The 14,108-nt window shown below is 52.1% G+C and overlaps 1 protein-coding gene across 1 annotated transcript; it reads left to right on the top strand.

The window, feature by feature from the left end:
* Positions 1-78: 78 nt before the first annotated feature.
* On the top strand, positions 79-13,379 carry LOC140653963 (uncharacterized). The gene is given in 20 exon segments (XM_072866804.1): positions 79-513; positions 1,303-1,417; positions 1,663-1,836; positions 1,925-2,031; positions 2,482-2,619; positions 4,055-4,203; positions 4,352-4,413; positions 5,717-5,819; positions 5,939-6,000; positions 7,304-7,406; positions 7,526-7,587; positions 9,042-9,194; positions 9,999-10,168; positions 10,369-10,462; positions 11,179-11,253; positions 11,654-11,766; positions 12,184-12,325; positions 12,681-12,729; positions 12,804-12,862; positions 12,864-13,379. Coding segments are annotated over 20 exon segments (2,325 nt in total). The 5' UTR covers positions 79-304; the 3' UTR covers positions 13,050-13,379.
* The last annotated feature ends 729 nt before the right edge of the window (positions 13,380-14,108 follow it).

Raw genomic sequence — 14,108 nt, 5'->3', positions numbered from 1 at the left:
GGGGCCGGCGTCATCCCGCCCCTCCCCCTCCGTCACGCCCTCTGTGACGCTCCGAGCGCGCTCGCCGCTGCCGCTCTTAGGCCGCCCCCTGCAGCCGCCGGCGCTCAGTGCTGTCGCCGCCGCGGCGAGACGGGCAGCGCGTCTCCGGCTGGGAGCGTCGGGGGCTGCGAGCCCCGGCCGCCGCTCGGGGCTCGGCTCTCGGCTCTTCTCGCTCTCTCCCCCTCCCCGCCGGGCACCTCCTGCGGCTGCTCGCCCCGGGGCGGGCCGTGCCCTCGTCCCCTCGTCCCCTCGTCCCCGCCGCAGCATGCAGAGGCTCATCGGACTCCTCAGGAGGGTGCGGGAGCGGCCGCCGTCCGGCAGCGCTTCCGCGCCCTGCGCCGTCGGGGCCCCCGAGCTCCAGGAGAAGGGCCGGGGCGGGCTGCACAGCGCGGCCGCCAGCGGTGACCTGGCCCAGCTGCAGCGGCGCTGGTGGTGGAAGAGACTCCGCATCAACAAGCGGGACGCGAAGAAGCAGTAAGGGGCGGGCAGTGCCCGCAGCAAAGCCTTCACCCACCCCGGCTGGAAGAGCCGGCAAAGCCCAGCACGGTCGCAGGCGCCTTAGGAGCAGGGCCGGCTCCACGGCGCTGGCCTTCCCGGAGGCCTGCCCAAGCTGGGACAGGCGGTGGCGGATGCTCCGCTCCGCCCTGCCCTGCTCTTCCAGCCTGGTCCCTGTAGTGAATCTTCTGTGGTGCCTAAAGCTCAGCAGGCCTTTGTCCAAGCAGAGACGGCTCCTTTCCTGTTGCCGGACCAAGTGGCTTGCTTGAGCAGGATATGGGTTCGCAGAAAGACGGCACAGCCTTCCCGTTGCTGTTAGAAATCCCATCCCCTTTGTCTCTGGGACATGTCTGGCACGGGACTGATCAGGGGAAAACCCAGGGGCTTGCGCCGACTCCACAGTCTCCCTAGACTTACATAGCCTCCATAGACTCCAGGCTGCCAAGAGGTGGTCTCCTTTGCGGCGCTGGGTGGCTGGGCAGTCCTGCGGGGGGCACGGACTGGTGCCTGGGCACAGGAGTCTGGTTGTGCAGGTTCACTGACACAGCTGAGGAAATGCCTCCTGAGTCAACAGAGGTGTTGGGGACTCTTCCTAGCCAGCCCCAGACTTTGGGTGTGCAACTGCTGCCGCCAGCTCTGGAACAAGAAAGCTTGCTTTTGGCTTGCTTCTTGCCAGTTGAGGCTTGTGGCCCTATGCGGCGGGTACCACAGCCTGAAACAATGTCTCCAGCTGCCTGTCTGTGTTAATTGAATATATTTAATTTCTAGGACGCCTCTGCATCTTGCTTGTGCGAACGGCCATACAGATGTCGTTCGATTTCTAGCAGGAAAGAAGTGCCAGCTAAACCCTCGTGACAATTTTAAGAAAACACCGCTGATGAAGGTACGGGGAATATGTTGTGCTGTTGCACGTTGGGCTTATTGGTTATGCACTGAGCGATACGTACCTTGCACAGTTCTTTATGTAAGCCTGCGTAGAAGCAGGAATGTTGTAGTCAGCGCGGAAGGGGCATATGTTGCCTAATCTTTGAAGACGCTCATACGTTCCAGTGTTGGGAACATGCGGGAGTTCTGACAGAGAGAAACGTAGATGTTGGAGGTTATTCCTCCTTTGTGTCTGGTTTCCAGGCAGTAGAGTGCCAGCACAAAGACTGCATGGCTATTCTGCTGGAGCACGGTGCCAACGCTGACCTCAGAGGTGCTGGTGGCAACACTGCCCTTCACCTGGCTACCATCATGCGTAGCAAATCTCTAGTGGAGCTGTTACTTGAGCACAATGCCCATGTTGATGCTCAGAATGAGGTAAGCTTGGACTTTGGGTAAGGCTCCTCTTCCCAAAGCGCGCTTGGCTTTTCCGTGTTATTGTAACGGAGATAATTTCTCCTTTCAGTTGGGATACACTCCGCTTGCTGTTGCCATCACCGAGCACTGTGAAGAGATGGTCGAGTTCCTTCTTCAAAAAGGAGCTGACGTGCATGCTCGAGATCAGCATTTAAGGTGAAGGGTTTGTCTGAAGTGCGTGTGGGACTCCTTGGCATTGTTCAAGTTGGATTGACGGGAGGCATAGGAATGAGCTTTGAAAAAGAACCAGGAGCTGCCCAGACGGAGCTCCTTCTGTGTGACTTGTGAAAGCAGACGCGTGCTCGGCTGCTCTCTTAGCCCGGGGGACGATTTCCGCACTGAGGACCGCAAGAAAGCGTTGGCTGTGGTGCCGCACACCCCCCCCCCCCCCCCCCCGAGTCTGCTCTGGGCAGGTGGTTGGCCTGGAGGCCTCCTGAGGTCCCACCAATCTGAATTCTCCAACGCATCCATGAGTTTGGCTGTGCTTTCCCTCTGCCCGTAGGAGAGGGGAAATGAATTGTTTGGGGAGCAAAGAGGGACTGAAGTAATGGCAATGCAATATCCGCAGAAGCTGATGTATTTGCTCTCATCTCTTGGATGCTTTAGGACCACTCTTATGGTTGCTGTTCATGCTGGGGATAAGAATGTAATACGACTTCTTCTTCAGCATGGTGCTGATCTTTCTCATGAAGACATTTTTGGCTCCACAGCTATGTATTATGCCAGTCTGTCTGCAAATGCTGAGTAAGTGCTTTACATCCTCATTAGAGCAGTTGCATTGTCAGAATGACCGTGCTGATGTATGGCCCTTTTTGGTAACATCACCAGGGTTTAATGAGGTGTTGAGACCTTTGTTGAAGCTGGGCTCAGCAACGTCTTCTGATGCATCTCTTTGTGTGTCAAGAGTGGATCTGGAAGTTGAGGAAAACTTCCCCCCACAGTTCTCTCTGAGAATTCACCTGTGTGCTGCCAAGCTCCACGCAGCTCAACTGACTAGCAACTACCTGCCTTTTGTTTCAGAGAGGATCTAACGGATACCCCCTGAGTTAAACTCTTCAGCAGTTTTCTTCCTCTCGTGGGTAGCTTTGCACCCCTGGCTATTCCTTTGCTAAGGTGGCTATGTGTGCTTAACAGCTAGGCTGAAGGAAATAGCCCTCTTTCCTAGTGATGGTAGCCCAGTGATGGGTGAATGAACTGCATTATGCCTACGAGCATGCCTTGTCTGGCCATCAACAACTGCCTGTGACCTGGATCTCAACTTCATTTCTTCTCCCCCTGCCCCTTCTGTCAGCCTGTATCGATGGGAAGCAGGAGAGAAGGGTGCCTGGGTAAACTGTGGAGTAAAAACCCCTTTAGGAATAGAGCATCTTTGAGGACTGCTCTAGCAAAGCAAGATGTTCATTCCTTCCCTCCAGGCTTCTGGCACAGTATCAATGTTGTGCTAATGCACCATTCTGCATAGCAGCCTTGGTCTGGAGCACGTTTTTAGTATTTTCTTTTCTTGTTTGTTTGGGGATTTTTGTTTTCTTTTTAGTTCTGCTTATGAAGCAAACCTGAAAGTGGTCTCTCTCTGGAGCCCCAACTGACCCTCTGCCAGGGCTGTTAGAAGATAACACCTATGCAATGTAGTTAACCCCTGCACTGCTTGGAGTGCAACTGCAATGTTGGTTGGCCTCTTGATATCCCACTTAGGAGCCCTCTAAACTCTCAGGTCCTCAGACTAACCATGGGAATTTCTGAAGGCCTTCCAAGTCAGGACTGGGGCTGAGCAGACGTCACCCCAGCTTGACGTGAGGAGTTGCTACAGCATTAGTGTAGTGTCCCGCTGAGGTAGAAGCCTGGTAGTGAGATGTCAGTCTGCCAGGGGGCTTGTTAATCTCGCTGGCCCTCAAAATGGAGAGAAACTTTATCACACGAGACTGTAGTCAGCAGGGATGAGTTACTTGAAAGATGAAGAACAGGCATCTGTAGTGTGAACATGCCTATAGTGAGTATTATAGTCTCCACTACTCCAGTAGTGCAGTAAGGGGCGAGGCTGTGGGGGGGTGGGGTTACCCTTTACCAGCTGGCTATGCATATGGGAGGGTGGCTCAGGAACGGCTGTTGCTCTTCCAGTAGAGAGTGTATGCAAGTGTGTGGGTATTTTTACCGAATGCATTTCCTTCCTTTCTGTATATAGTATTACTAACCAACTGGAGGAATACATGCGCTGTGAAAGGATGGGAGAACGTTCTGCAGGAGGCCCACAAGGCCCAGCAGTACTTGACAGCTCTTGCTCTGGGACAACTGCTGACTTTCCCTTGGGCACACCTGCACTGACTAGAGCAGGTAGGACCCTTCACCGTGGAGGAGGTGATGAAGACAAATCACTGTGGCCTGTAGAAGAATGATAAACGGTCGTCTTGATGCAGAGATGGGAAAAGGCAGAGGGAAATAAGCACTCACAGCAGCATCATGCTTCTTACCTCCTTTGTAGGTGTCTTGCCAGCGGCAGGAGCAGAACAAGAGGAAGATGATGACTCCCCTTTTGATTCTGAGGTAGAATCATAGAAGCATTTAGGTTGGAAAAGACCCTTAAGATCATCGAGTCCAACTGTAAAGCTAACACTGCCAAGTCCAGCCCTAAACCGTGTCCCTAAGCACCACATATACTCATCTTCTGAATACCTCCAGGGATGGTGACTCAACCACTTCCCTGGGCAGCCTGTTCCAGTGCTTGATAACCCTTTCAGTCAAGAAATTTTTCCTCATATCCGGTGTAAACCTGCCCTGGCGCAACTTGAGGCCGTTTCCACTCATCCTATCGCTTGCTACTTGGGAGAAGAGACCAACACCCACCTCGCTACAACCTCCTTTCAGCAGGCAGTTGCAGAGAGCGAGAAGCTCTCCCGTCAGCCTCCTTTTTGCCAGCCTAAACAACCCCAGTTCCCTCAGCTGCTCCTCACAGGACTTCTTCTTAGACCCTTCACCAGCTTCGTTGCTCTTCTGTGGATGCGCGCCAGCCCCTCAATGTCTTTTCTGGTAGTGAGGGGCCCAAAACTGAACACAGTAGTCGAGGTGCGGCCTAACCAGTGCTGAGTACAAAGGGACAATCACTTCCCGAGTCCCGCTGGCCACACTTTTTCTGATACAAGCCAGGATGCTATTGGCCTTCTTGGCCACCTGGGTACACTGCCGGTTCATATTCAGCTGCCTCTTGACCAACACCCCGAGGTCCTCTTCTGCCAGGCAGCTTTCCAGCCACTCTTCCCCTTCTCTGAAGGAGGCAGTGGGGCCCCATGGGGCTCGCTTGCTTTTGGGCTCGTTTCCCTCTACTGCTGCTTCTGCCACACGCTCATAACTGGGACCTTGACATGCCGGTGCTGCAGGCAAGCTGTTCCGTTAGGACTGGGACAAAGTGAGGTCAAGCTAATGACCCGAGTCTCCTCGCAGCTGGCCTTTCAGCTGGATTTCTAGTGTCGGATTGAAGCGGTAAAGCTTCCCGCTGGTTACAGTCCTCTGAAATCCTAGAAGGCTGGCACTGTGAGGATTGCTGATTTTCTACCACACAGCTCTCTTCTCTCAATGCAGTCAGTATCAAATGGTTGCCTGTAGGACCTACAGTCTAGACACTTAGCTGCTTCTGCCTAGGTCTTCTCTATCTTGGGCAGGTGTGCTTCAGCCCCTTTTGAAAGCCCTGCTCAACAGAGATGCCTAACACGCTGGCTGTGTTTGCCCTTTTCGTTCTTGCCGTCACCCGATACCACATTACATGTGCTGGCTGAAGTGGGAGCTTTGTGCATGGAAATGGGTCAAGAAGGAGTCTGTGCCCGTTCTCACATGTGTCTTTTAAATTACGCAGACGGATTTTGAAGGTCCCAGGAAAGTGTCGGCCAGCGTGCAGCTTCCAGCTGCACATGGACACACAGTGTGCGTGCAGTCCGTTGCACAGGAGCGCGGCAATGGTAATTTCCTGACGAACTAAATGGTTACCTTTGTAAGCTTCTCTGGAATGAAGCGGATGGGGAAAAGCAGAGGGAAATAAGCACTCACAGCAGCATCACGCTTCTTACCTCCTTTGTAGGTGTCTTGCCAGCGGCAGGAGCAGAACAAGAGGAAGATGACGACTCCCCTTTTGATTCTGAGGTAGAATCATAGAAGCATTTAGGTTGGAAAAGACCCTTAAGATCATCGAGTCCAACTGTAAAGCTAACACTGCCAAGTCCAGCCCTAAACCGTGTCCCTAAGCACCACATATACTCATCTTCTGAATACCTCCAGGGATGGTGACTCAACCACTTCCCTGGGCAGCCTGTTCCAGTGCTTGATAACCCTTTCAGTCAAGAAATTTTTCCTCATATCCGGTGTAAACCTGCCCTGGCGCAACTTGAGGCCGTTTCCACTCGTCCTATCGCTTGCTACTTGGGAGAAGAGACCAACACCCACCTCGCTACAACCTCCTTTCAGCAGGCAGTTGCAGAGAGCGAGAAGCTCTCCCATCAGCCTCCTTTTTGCCAGCCTAAACAACCCCAGTTCCCTCAGCTGCTCCTCACAGGACTTCTTCTTAGACCCTTCACCAGCTTCGTTGCTCTTCTGTGGATGCGCGCCAGCCCCTCAATGTCTTTTCTGGTAGTGAGGGGCCCAAAATTGAACACAGTAGTCGAGGTGCGGCCTAACCAGTGCTGAGTACAAAGGGACAATCACTTCCCGAGTCCCGCTGGCCACACTTTTTCTGATACAAGCCAGGATGCTATTGGCCTTCTTGGCCACCTGGGTACACTGCCGGTTCATATTCAGCTGCCTCTTGACCAACACCCCGAGGTCCTCTTCTGCCAGGCAGCTTTCCAGCCACTCTTCCCCTTCTCTGAAGGAGGCAGTGGGGCCCCATGGGGCTCGCTTGCTTTTGGGCTCGTTTCCCTCTACTGCTGCTTCTGCCACACGCTCATAACTGGGACCTTGACATGCCGGTGCTGCAGGCAAGCTGTTCCGTTAGGACTGGGACAAAGTGAGGTCAAGCTAATGACCCGAGTCTCCTCGCAGCTGGCCTTTCAGCTGGATTTCTAGTGTCGGATTGAAGCGGTAAAGCTTCCCGCTGGTTACAGTCCTCTGAAATCCTAGAAGGCTGGCACTGTGAGGATTGCTGATTTTCTACCACACAGCTCTCTTCTCTCAATGCAGTCAGTATCAAATGGTTGCCTGTAGGACCTACAGTCTAGACACTTAGCTGCTTCTGCCTAGGTCTTCTCTATCTTGGGCAGGTGTGCTTCAGCCCCTTTTGAAAGCCCTGCTCAACAGAGATGCCTAACACGCTGGCTGTGTTTGCCCTTTTCGTTCTTGCCGTCACCCGATACCACATTACATGTGCTGGCTGAAGTGGGAGCTTTGTGCATGGAAATGGGTCAAGAAGGAGTCTGTGCCCGTTCTCACATGTGTCTTTTAAATTACGCAGACGGATTTTGAAGGTCCCAGGAAAGTGTCGGCCAGCGTGCAGCTTCCAGCTGCACATGGACACACAGTGTGCGTGCAGTCCGTTGCACAGGAGCGCGGCAATGGTAATTTCCTGACGAACTAAATGGTTACCTTTGTAAGCTTCTCTGGAATGAAGCGGATGGGGAAAAGCAGAGGGAAATAAGCACTCACAGCAGCATCACGCTTCTTACCTCCTTTGTAGGTGTCTTGCCAGCGGCAGGAGCAGAACAAGAGGAAGATGACGACTCCCCTTTTGATTCTGAGGTAGAATCATAGAAGCATTTAGGTTGGAAAAGACCCTTAAGATCATCGAGTCCAACTGTAAAGCTAACACTGCCAAGTCCAGCCCTAAACCGTGTCCCTAAGCACCACATATACTCATCTTCTGAATACCTCCAGGGATGGTGACTCAACCACTTCCCTGGGCAGCCTGTTCCAGTGCTTGATAACCCTTTCAGTCAAGAAATTTTTCCTCATATCCGGTGTAAACCTGCCCTGGCGCAACTTGAGGCCGTTTCCACTCGTCCTATCGCTTGCTACTTGGGAGAAGAGACCAACACCCACCTCGCTACAACCTCCTTTCAGCAGGCAGTTGCAGAGAGCGAGAAGCTCTCCCATCAGCCTCCTTTTTGCCAGCCTAAACAACCCCAGTTCCCTCAGCTGCTCCTCACAGGACTTCTTCTTAGACCCTTCACCAGCTTCGTTGCTCTTCTGTGGATGCGCGCCAGCCCCTCAATGTCTTTTCTGGTAGTGAGGGGCCCAAAACTGAACACAGTAGTCGAGGTGCGGCCTAACCAGTGCTGAGTACAAAGGGACAATCACTTCCCGAGTCCCGCTGGCCACACTTTTTCTGATACAAGCCAGGATGCTATTGGCCTTCTTGGCCACCTGGGCACCTGGTCAAGCTGCCTCTTGACCAACACCCCGAGGTCCTTTCTCTCCAGGCAGCTTTCCAGCCACTCTTCCCCTTCTCTGAAGGAGGCAGTGGGGCCCCATGGGGCTTGCTTGCTTTTGGGCTCATTTCCCTCTACTGCTGCTTCTGCCACACGCTCATAACTGGGACCTTGATGTGCCTGTGCTGCAGGCAAGCTGTTCAGATCATCTAGTCCAACCCCCTGCTGTGGGCAGGGACATCTTCCACTAGATTAGGTTGCTTAAAGCTCTGTCCAACCTGACTTTGAACACTTCCAGGGATGGGGCATCCACAACTTCTCTGGGCAACCTGGTCCAGTGTCCCACCACCATCGTTGCAAAAAATTTTTTCCTTCTGTCCAATGTAAATCTCCGCCCTTTTAGTTCAAAACCATTGCCCCTTGTCCTGTCATTACAGGCCTTGGTAGAAAGTCTTTCTCCATCTTTCTATATTGAAAGGCTGCAATAACGTCTGCCCAGATCCTGTTCTTCCCCAGGCTGAACAACCCCAATGCTCTCAGCCTTTCTTCATGGGAGAGGTGTACCTGGCCTCTGATCATTTTTGTGGCCCTCCTCTGGACCCGCTGTAACATGTCCATGTCTTCCTGGTGTTGGCGACCCCAGAGCTGGATGTAGTACTCCAGATGGGGTCTCACGAGAGCAGAGTAGAAGGGGAGAATCACCTCCCTCAACCTGCTGGCCACCCTGACGACCAGCCTAATAATAGAATCCCATCAGTCAAAGCATCTCTCATGTTGTCATATTCTTACTGATTTCTCCATGCTCATGGAACACCCTTTCTTTAGAGATGGGTCTGGCAGCTGCAGCAGGAGCTTGCCGACGCTCTCAAAAAGAACTCCCTGGCAGAAGCTTCACTTGAAGCTAAGAAGCGCTACAGCAGGGACCTGCAGGAACAGAAACTGCAGTTGCAGAAGGAACTGGACAGGTCTAAAGCTAAGGTATGGAGAAAGCCTCTCTCTTGGCAGGGGCCCAGGCCTTTTTTGTAGCAGACCAGAGCAGCGAACTGATCCTTTCTTGGGGGTTTTGTGTAACCCAGGGTGGTTCAGTGTGCGGCTAGCTGTGATGAGGGGGCTGGGAGGGAACAGCACCGCTGCCTTTGGTGCCTGCCTGTTTGCACCGCTTGAAGTAACAGCGGAGGGCTGCGCTAACGTGGTCTTAGTACACTAGAGAACTTTGCAGCAGGAGTAGATTGAGTGACATGTAAGTGACCCACCTTGTTTTATAAGCCTGGCGACTACCATTAGAAAGGTCACTAACCGTGAAGTCACTTTGTCCTTAATTGGAGAAGGGTGTGTGTATTCCTTTCAAAAAGCTGCTTCTCAGGTTTCACGGAGCACGTGTATTTGCTTCTTCTCTTGGGTTTGGCAAAGCGGAGTGTGTGCTGACAGAGAAAGAGTAGGCACACTGGAGTGTTGCGCTGGTGCTTTTTTGTATTCCCTCATCACATCATCATTGTTACGGAGTTGCAAAGTCACTTTAGGAGCAGGAGGAGCTTCTAACTGTGTTGGAGTAGCCAACAAGTGGCTACAAAGAGTGTTTGGAGTCCTCGAGAGAGGAGGAGTGGTGTTGTGGCAGCGTTTAGGAAACGCTGTAGGAAATCAGTGTAGATGTAGGAGAGGGGCCAGTATAAAAGATGAAGAAGTAACATGGGTTTTGAGAGTCGACGTGAGAGTCAAAGCAGTCCACTCCTTTTTATCAAACCTAAGCTGACTCTACTGGGGATTCTTGTTGTGGTTTGACAGCTGCAGGAAGTGAAAGAACAGTGCATCCGGAGCGAGTGTCATGCCAAGTCCCTGAAGAACGCCATAAAGAATAAGGAGAGGGAACTAACAACTTCCAGGAACCTGCAGGGCCTTCTGGTCGCGTCTTCCGGAACTGCGGCTATCCCAGAGCTGGAAGAACGCATGCAACGGTAAGGAACTAACACAGTGGAGGACGGCTTTGCTTTCTGCAATGGTGTGAAAACAACAGGACTGTCTTCTTGCATCCCAGCGAGATAATAATACACGATTTTCAAAGATGCTTTTGTTTTAGATTAGGTTCTTTCACACTCTTCTTTTGGGATTTGTGCTCTTGTGGACTTCTGTGATAAGGCCTGTACTTCCTTTCTAGGCTCCAAGTTGGAAAGGCCAGGCTGGAAGCCACAGCCCAGCAACAAGCCAAGACCATTGAAGCCCTTCAGAAAGACCTGCAAGCCTCTGCCTCAGTAAGCTAGTCAGAGCCTTCCCTTTTCATCAGCTACAGAGCCTAGTTCCGTATTCAGGCGGGGAAATTTTAAGATGAGGTTTTCCTGGAGAGCCTAGGAGAGATCAGTTCCTCTGTTCCACTGACTATAGGCTGCTCTGAAAGTGCTGCTGGCCCATTCCCCAGCTTTCTGGCTTTAAGAGTTGTCCCATGAGACAACAGCAAGTCCTACTTAACACCATCTTTGTTAAGGAGTTGACAGTAATGCACTGGCTTAAGTATTTTCTGCTTTAGACCAGTCGTGAGGTTGAGACCTCAGGCAGCACTTCAGTCAGTCATGCAGTAGAGGGATTTGGAACCTTCGGTTGTGGAGCTTCCGTGGGCTCTGGTGGTGCTGAGCGCGTCATCCTGCTGGAGGCCTGACTGGCATCATCAGGCTGTGACAGGAATTCCTCAGTTGCCTGTACTCTGGTCACCTTCCTGGTTTAGTGACTATGGATTCCTTGGCCCAAAGGTGTGAGTCCATAATGCAACGAGAAGACCTCCAAAGACAAAAATCCACAACTAATAAGGGAACAACACCTCCATAGGCAGCATTTTGTGTGCTGGGTGGCATTGTGGGGCAGGCAGACACTGTGTTGTACTGATGCCGGCAAGAGAAGAAAGGCCATGAGGTGGGACCTTCAGTTGGGAAAGTCCTAGCGTGACTTCTTTTTTCTTCTTTTAATGCTGCCGTAGGCTCATAAGGGCCTGGAGGACTTGATAACTGGCTTTCAGACAACACGGACTGCAAAGGAACACCAACATCAGCAGGTATATGAACGGCTTCTGGGAATGACTGGTTTTAGTCTTTGGATTTCTTGCGGGCAGGTAATTTATGAAAAGATCAGGTGGGCTGTGGGGAACCCCCCAGGTTTTTGGGCAGGGCACCCTCAGGGGAAGTCTATACGTTTCCTCGTTCCCCTGGTGCTACTGCGTTTTGAATCACTTGGTGGACAATTTGCGGGCACTTGCATTCAGCAGCAGCACAATTCCTTTGATGGGTAGGCTGTGTGCTGTGGACAGGAGAGAGATTCTGTGGTTGAGAGGTGCGAGAGGAGACTGGACTTGGGAGATCCCTGTTATCCTCTTTGTGGAGAACGCTGTCTGCACGTTCTGCGTACAGATCCTGTTCCTGTGCTCTCTGTGTGATGTGTCTTTTCTATTTTGGAAGTCTGGGAGTGCAAGCAAGGAAGTGAAGAAGCTGGCCGAGATGAAATGCCGATCAGAAGCACTTCTGGACGAAATGCAGAGAAGAAACCTCGCACTGGAGGAAGAACGTAGCAGGCATGGCTTTTTAGTGCTTTAAAGAAATATCACGTTGAGTAGAAGTCAAGCTTTACTGAACTCTAATGTAAAAGCATGTACATAACTGTTTGTGAGCAAATTCAAGCCTCGCGTTCGGTCTTGCAAGAGGCTTCTGTGCACAAGCCTATGGTTTTAAAAAGCTGCAAAAGGCCTTGCAAATGCAGGCTGCGCGCAGTTCTCCCGGGAGGGAAGGAAGTCTTTTCTTCCCCTGTTCACGTAAACCTTGGGCCCTCCGAGTGATGTGTGGCGCTGGAGTGCTGGCTGTTCTCAGTAATTCCTGGCCTGTCAAGCACATTACAGACAAAGCAAGCCATGGCTGTGCTGCTTATGTGAGAGTATGTGAAAAAGGCCGACTGTTGCTTTGCTTCACGCTTTCCTAACTAACTTGCTGTGCAGGTTGAAGATGCTTCTGGAGGGATGTCGGACAAAGCTGATGGCATATGCAGGAAGAAAGAGAGAGTCCCAGCTCGGTTTCCAGGGAGAGGTGAAGAACAGCTGTTCTGAGGTGACCAACCAAGTTGCTAAACTAGGCAGAAAGGTGAGCTCTGGTTTGTTTGGTGGATTTGAGGTGATTATTTTTTTCTGCTGGAACCTGTATGATTCTTTTCCTATCCTTTTTTTCCATGTTGCCAATTATCTGTTGGCTGTATTTTGCAATTGATTGATTTCTCTTGAGCCTCCTGCTGCTGTTGTAGCAGCAGATGATGATGACGTTGATGAACACAGATGTAGTTATCATGATGGGTAGAAACCATGAGCCAGGAGTCCCAGCAGGGCTGCTGAGGTCAATGGCCTCGCCCACTAGGACGCAGTCCCAGGGGCCCTGAGTGAGAAGAGCCGAGCCGGTCACCGTACATTGCGATTTTAATACATTTTAATACTCTTGTCAGCAGGTGACAAATGCAATCTCGATGGCCCCCCACCTTAAAGATTTCCACCGAAGTGAGTAACTTTAGAGCTCTCTCTTTGGGTTCCTTTTGTTTTGCCGCCTACAAGTTGGTGACATTTCCCAACAGCTGGAGATGCAGTCGAAAAAACGCACGCAGCAGGCAAGATAAAACCAGGACCTGCGAGAAAAGTTGTCCGCTCTGCGTGGGACTCGGGAAGAACCAGGGCAGAACCAGGGCTTAACCTCAGAAGTCGTTGGGAGACTAGCATGGTGGGTCACAGCCAAATATGGCAGTCTAAAAGAGAGATGGGAGAAAGAGCTGGACAAGAAATACAGCAAAAACCGCAAGAAGTTGATCCGTATCTCCACGTAACGCAATTTTCCCCATGTGTCTGTAGCCCGTAGGCTGTAACTTTGTTGTTGACACGTTTGAGTGCTTGGTTTTCACTCTCTGGATCTGCGCCTTAGTGCTGTACTTCCAGGATCCACTTTCCAGTGCCACCTTTGGCCCAGCCTGCTGTAAAAGTAACACACAGCCATTTCTTTTCCTGCCCTTCCCCAGTCACAGCTGAACCTCCAACACGGTGAGCGACGAGAAGATGCTGGAGCAGAGGAAGTGCCAGTGCCAGAAAAGAGTGCTCACAGGGAGATGAATGAAGCCTGGAAACCTTTGCCTTCCACCTTGTGCAGCCACTACCCTGCATCTCATTCCAAGTGTTCTGTTGCAGCTTGGTATTTAATAAACCGTGTCATCTAGGATGTGTCTTAGTTTTGCTGCACAATTGGAGCGCTTCAGACCTAGCGGGTTTGGATGAGGAGAGTCCTATTTTGGAAGGCTCACTCAGGCTCTCTTCCTATGCAGGCAGTTAGCACGTCTCTCTCTGCCCTTGCTCTGAATGAAAATCAGTCCTGCAGACATCTCCGAGAGGGAGCACACATCTGTGTCCTTTTCCTCCGGGGCGCCTTGAACCATGATTGTGCTCAGATCAGGGACTAGTGCTGAGCTACTGCTAATAATCAGTTACCAGACTCTTCCTGCCTTTTTAGAGCAATCCTCCTGGTGGTCTGGGCAGAAGGTGGTGGGCGAGCTTCTGGTAGACGTGGAAGCTTTGCAAATCCCACGTGGATCTGACGGAGTTGTAGCCCGCCGAGGGGAAAGGTGTGAAGAAGCGGGCACCAGCTGGAACAGGGGGAATCCCACCTCAACCTAAGGAAAAACCTTTTCTCTTGTGAGGGTGGTGAGAGACCAGTGTCAGGGAGCAGCACAGGCACGCTGCTCCCTCGGGGATGGGGAGCCAAAGAGGGTCCCACAGCCAGCAGGGCAGGGCCCAGCCTTGGCCTACGTGAGCGAGGGGAGCAGGGCAGTCCCGGGGCAGGCAGCCGAGAGCCCAGAGGGACAAACAAGTGCCTGGTGAGGCGGCAGCTCTGAGGG

This window comes from Ciconia boyciana, chromosome 1, assembly GCF_034638445.1.
Source record: "Ciconia boyciana chromosome 1, ASM3463844v1, whole genome shotgun sequence".
Lineage (NCBI taxonomy): Eukaryota > Metazoa > Chordata > Aves > Ciconiiformes > Ciconiidae > Ciconia > Ciconia boyciana.
This window is presented reverse-complemented; position numbering and strand designations above follow the sequence as displayed.